This window comes from Pelecanus crispus, chromosome 7 (genome assembly GCF_030463565.1).
Source record: "Pelecanus crispus isolate bPelCri1 chromosome 7, bPelCri1.pri, whole genome shotgun sequence".
Lineage (NCBI taxonomy): Eukaryota > Metazoa > Chordata > Aves > Pelecaniformes > Pelecanidae > Pelecanus > Pelecanus crispus.
Genome location: NC_134649.1, coordinates 47,592,555 through 47,598,554, shown reverse-complemented (window position 1 = coordinate 47,598,554; position 6,000 = coordinate 47,592,555). Strand labels below are relative to the sequence as shown.

The window sequence follows — 6,000 nt, the reverse complement described above, 5'->3', positions numbered from 1 at the left end:
TGCGCCCAGTATCCTTTTTGTATCATGAAAGCATCGGTCTCAGCCCAGCAATTTTTCTTCTTTGTGAAAAATGCTCATATCTGGATCTCACCTGTCTATTATTCAGATATCACCCATTTGAAAAACTAGATTCATATCAAGTTATAGCATATGGAAAAAGTGAAGGGGAAGAAGAGGAATACACATGCCAGTTAATAGATGCAGAGGAGAGGTTATAGAAGGTGGTGTTATCTGTTAGAAGAACAAAGGAGGAGTGATATTCCTGAAAAGGCTGATGGAAAATCAATTCCATAACATGCCATTAGTCTGTTAATATCAAAAGCTTAAGCCTGGAATCCTTGCTGTGGACAAAATGCAATATTCAACTTCTGGAATATGCCCTATACAGAAAGTAAATCAACTGACTTTTTTTTTCTTTCTTTCTTTTTTTTCTTTTACCCCTCCAAAGAGAACGGCTATGGGAACTAGGTACTTTTGAGCCCACGTAGTCCATGTTTCAGACAAGCAAGGAAGTGGCAAAGGGAGGATTTCATAGCAGAAAGATCTGTTGATCTATCAACAGATATTCAAATAAAGCTGGGAGTAGACTTTTTCCTGATATGGGGGACTGTAAATCTTTGAGTGTTAGTGAAAAAATTTTCTGAGTGGAAGAAATAAATCCTTCCAGACCTCCATAAACCATGCAAAAGAGGTTTCTACCACTACACACTTGCTGTTAAATTTACAGTTTTAACAGGGCTTAATATAATCTATGGATGATGGTGGCTATAACCACAAAATAAAGTCCGTGCTTGTAGCAGATGGGCGCTGCTGCGCCTTGGCCACACAGAAACAGGACCCTGCACCCTCCTGCATGGCCGGCGGGCAGTGATGGGGAAGATGACCCCAAACCACCACCGCAGTGACAACTGCTGCTACGAAGTGACCCCAGAACCCCAAAATCAGAAACTGCAGGTAAGTCCAGGTTTGAATCACACTGCCTATTTACAACGATGTCCCAACAGACCAGCTGAAAGACCTGTCCGCTTCCCGATGGTCTTTCCAGGAAGCACATTTTTAACACAACCTGTGGCTTTGGAACCCAGGATGCCTTGATTTCATCTCTCACTGCCACCCCCACACCTCTCCGCGTGTTGCAGTAACTTTCATTTTTCCATCCTTCCCTGCGTCTCTCTGGAAAGGCAATTCATTTCCTAAGGACAAGTAATGGCTCTCAGAGCCCCAGCACACGCCAGCTGCTTGCAAAAATAGTCAAAATCTTGACAAGCGCTCACCAAAATGGATGAAAGGTGATGCATCTTCTTTACGACAGAGATTAACGTTCAATGTATCCTGCATATGCATATTTTTGAAAAGTTTAATGTATGCAGTATCTCTGTATGACCCTTTCAAATGCTTTTGCATGGAGCTGGACAGTACGCATGGCTTTTCCTTGTGGTAAGCAAATTCTACGGATTTCCCAGTAGAGCAGCAAATTCTTCTTAACATACCTTGCTGAGTCTCTGGAAAAAAAGTGAGTAGTTTCTTAAGCTCCTCATATTTTAGCTAGAATTGTAAGTTCTTCATCCAGTGGTTACAATATCAGATAGGGCCTTACCTGCAAGTTTCTCTTTTTTTTTTCTGGGGAAAGGGAAAAGTAATTATGTTTTAATGGCTGAAAAGAATATTTTTTTCATACGTATTATGAGTTCATGGAGGCTCTCTGACAGGAGCAGGGATAGAGTGCATGGGAAAGGTCTGCCACAATTCCAAGGGGAGTCCATCACGGTCTGTTTTTATTAAGTTTAACACCAACTATATTTCTTATGGAGTTATTTTCCTCTCCAAGGATAATTTGTCAGAATCAGACAGGCTATTCATTTCTCCCTGCTTGTAAATACCCGGTGTGTGCTCCATCACCAGCACACTCTTCTGAAGTACAGGGGGACTCATAAAAACAAGCAAAGTTCTCATTAATAACTAAGGAATATTGGACTTTTTTGTTTTTCCATACTAACATTTAGAAAGAAAATTATCGGCTCCCTCTTCATTTGCCATGCAATGCATTTTAATGCTCAGTCTTTCACTTTGTATGACCTAATACCCTAATTCTGGATTAGAGAATGAGAGTATTATTTAATAATTATATGCTCTTTACAGCAAACTCCTCCAGCTTCTGGATCCTCAGTGATGCTCTGAAAAAGCCCAGCAGTTGGCTTTCATTTTCTGTATCTGGACAAGTTTTACTTCCCAAGGGGTTTAGGCAACAGATTCGGGGGATGCCAACTGTTCCCTGCCCTCCAAGCTGGAATGTATTTGCTCTTTAATTAAACAGATAAATAACATACACATCTACTGCTGCGGCGTTTTACCTCTCGTAGCTGTGGCTGTCAGCCTTCTGTCAGCTTCCCGTGTTTAAAAACAACGTGCTTTCTCTGCTGACATGAGACCACTGAGGTCCTCTCTTTTAATAAACTTCCACTGACTTATTTTAGTCCAGGCTGTGGCTGAACAAATTAATCGGTCCTTAGTTTGATGTAATACATGAGGTGAAATGTTGGCTTTGGATGAATAAGGAACAACATTAGTGAAGAGCAGATTTTTTAAAAAGTCTTTATCATCCAACATAATTTGGTTTTACTGTTAATAAAAGGATAGGTTAGTCATCGTTTACAGAAGGCAAAGCTTAACAAAACTCCTTTTCCCCAGAATTCACTGAAAACATACAAGTAAGCCTCTAGAATTCAGCTTGCAATATAGAGCAATGTTTTCCAAGGCTTCAGTCCTGATAAAATTTGTCCTTTCCTAGCCTTATATACTGAATTGTTTTCACCAGGAATGAAATGCTTGTCTCCATCAAAAGGAAAAATTCCCTTCTCTTTCACTGAGACTAATACTCACCCCAATCTGCAAAGGGCTGGTAAAATTGTGTGTGTGCGCGCACGTGTGTGCGTGTGTGTGTGTACCCCTTCAAGATATCAGCCTAAACCAAGTGGACACAAGATCTAGATCTGCAGATCATTGCTCTTATGATTAAAACTCCTCACGTGAACAAGATTTTTTAAGGCCAAGGTGACTGTTAATTTGGACTATACCTATATGAACATAAGCTTAAATGTATGGGGTCAAGTAACTCCAATTTTTATCCAAGACTTACTTTTAATTTTCCACTATCTCAATCCAAACAACTGCAGATATTGCAGTGTTAGCACTTATCCCCTCACTCTATCCCCACCGGAAATGTGGAACAAGTTTTCCAGACAATGTTTTGAAAGTAAAAAATAATTTAAAATCCTCTGTATACAATATATCCTTGAAAAATATCGCTGAGTGCAGGAGGGTAAGACAGTTTGGAAGCCAGGAGGTTAATCCAGTTTGTAGATACAGTCATGTGCTGGGATGGCAGGAATAAAGCTGATTAGAAAACCTTAATTGGCTACTGTCTTAATTATGAGAGAGATTTGCCATTGACTTGAGCGCCCTTTGAATGCTGCCCTAAATTTATGATACAACACTGGCTATAAATGATACACAACTAGAATGTCAGAAAGTAAGTTTGATTTGAATACCCCTATCCTTTTGTTTGCTTACAAAGCTCTAGGTAAACTGTAGCACCGACGGAATAAATAATACATTATGACAATTAATAATTGATTATATTTCTTGATCTTACTATTTCACATTCAGTGACCTCCCTGGCCTCCTCTAAGACTACAAATATTACCCGCCAGCAAATGTCTTTTAATGGTTGCTTTTACCTCTTGTTTACTAGTATTGTTGACCCCGTTCACATCCTATAATGTAATTTTAATGGTGACTTTGTAATCAAGGAGTGCGTGCGTCTGAGAGAACTGTAGCTAAGATTCAGAGCAACTCCAAAGCCTACAAAGCAGGCTTGCCTGAATACACCCCTTTTTCCTTACATGAGGAGTACAAGTGGATTTAATATTAGCAATAGTGGTAAACATGTTAAGCATCTATTGATGTCTATTGATTACAGTGGAATTCACAGAGATCCAAACACACTCTGAAAAATTTACCCATATGTGCCCAAAAAGTGGTTTACGGGAGGAGCCTTATTCCACTGCTGTGATGGGCACGGGGAATGTAACGGAGCAGGCACCTGGGGTGTGCAACCATTAAGTCTGGATCTGCCCATAGGATCTGGCTGAGGCACGCAGACCAAATACCCATGGCACAAGGGATTGAGTTTATGGTGCTTTTTCAAGGCTGTCTGGGGCAGATGATGCCTGATGTCACCAGCTTTTAGCTGTGATTTCAGCCCCTCAACATTTTCTAAGCGAACCTGAAGTGACAGGCTGTACTATACACCAAATCAGCACTCGGTGCCATCCAGTCATGGGGATGTTCATCTGAACATCGAAGCCCTAAAGCTGAATCCAAGCCTATCTTTCTTGCTTTGAACTATGCGTGTTCAATTAAAGTTATACTTTCAAAGCACAGGTAAAAAGGCTAGTGCTTGGATATTTATCTTTTTCCCCCACTATGCACATGCTCTGCATAGTTGCCATTACCTACAGTAGTGAAAAACAAAGAAAAATTAGGACTCTGAGTACTAATCTAAACATCGGGGTTGTGTCATTCACAAATTGATAAGAATATGAATAATAGTCTCAACTGTACATTTAATTACTTCTGGTGTTTCTTTCAATAGTTACTGTCATATACACCTAGGACAGGAAATGTTATCTATATGGGAATTTCAGGAAGAAAGTTGATAAGTAGTGAAGATTTGAACAAGAAAACCTTAGGTCCATTTTCTTTTAAGTAGTTTACAAAATAATCTCCAAAGTCAGTGCACTGCACCATTAAGCTATTTTGAAATTAAATTATAGTCACTAAGAGAGAAATCCAGGATAAAAACTACCCAGAAAGAAATTGATTCAGTATTTGAAATTACCTTTGTGAATTTATTTTTGCTGATAAATATTATGCTTGACAACTTGCTGTGTTCTTATAAAAATACAGTTAAGGGAAATTTATGAGAATACAAATATTGTATGCATTAGAAAATGGAAACAAACTTTGTTTTGAAAATATATGTGTATTCACATATATGTATGTGTGTGTATACGTCGCTCATATGAATCCCTGCATATCTAATTATGATTCCGTATACCTATATATCCTGAACTTCTGCAGAGTTGGCAACAGTCCTCTGCAAATCTGGAAGTCCATGGATTTCAGCAACTTTCAGTGTTACTTAGTAGATTTCTCTGGTCAGAGAAAATGAGAAATCAGGAGAAGGAGGCACCAGGGAGAAAATCACCCAAAGCCATGCAGTATCATCACGAAAGACATTAACAGAGCTGGCAAAAATTAGCAGAACTGGTTTCCAAATCCAACTGGCATCAGAGGCCTCGCAGAGCAAGGCTCAAGTTGATGTAGACATGGGTTTCCATATTAATTATCTCAATATAACCTTCAGCAATGTCTGTTTCCACAGATGTGTAAACAACTGTCTGGGAAATGGTATTTTGGGAAGTGAGAAATATCCCTAGCATGTAACCCCAGGGAAGGAGCAGCTGGGGTGAAACAGGAGGATGCTGAAATCAGGAAGCTCAGTCTTCTCTTAGCACAGGAGTGTCTGAAATATAGTCGTAGCTCCCAGGATGTAATGATAGCAGCAACCACTTCTGCAATGCCTTGTAGGCTTTGCTGCAGACCTAATGCAAACTTTTGCAATTTAAGCTATTGAACTGCTAGCAATTAAAGTGAGACAAAGTGAAAACGGCCATTTCCTTCTGCTACTTATCATGCTGACCATTACTGTCTCATGCTTCCTTGGTAAATTTGGCGGAATCCATCCCTGCACCTGCCTGCATTGAACGGTCTTCCGTTTTCTAGCACAGTGCAAATGAACAGTAACAAAGAAAACTAAGCAATGGGAGCATCACCATCTCTGGTAAGAAGGGAACAAGGAATCTTACCCTTTAACAACCTGCTTAACGTTAGCAGGGTAAAATTGCCTTGTTCTCTTGGGAGCTCAGCTACCAGTAA

The 6,000-nt window shown here is 39.8% G+C and overlaps 1 protein-coding gene across 1 annotated transcript in view; it reads left to right on the top strand.

The window, feature by feature from the left end:
- The first annotated feature begins 879 nt into the window (after nucleotides 1–879).
- CNTN3 (contactin 3) overlaps nucleotides 880–6,000 on the top strand; it is a 162,935-nt gene continuing 157,814 nt past the window's right edge. The window contains exon 1 of the mRNA XM_075714605.1: nucleotides 880–954. Coding sequence (XP_075570720.1) covers nucleotides 880–954 — 75 coding nt within the window. The remainder of the gene's footprint in view (nucleotides 955–6,000) is intronic.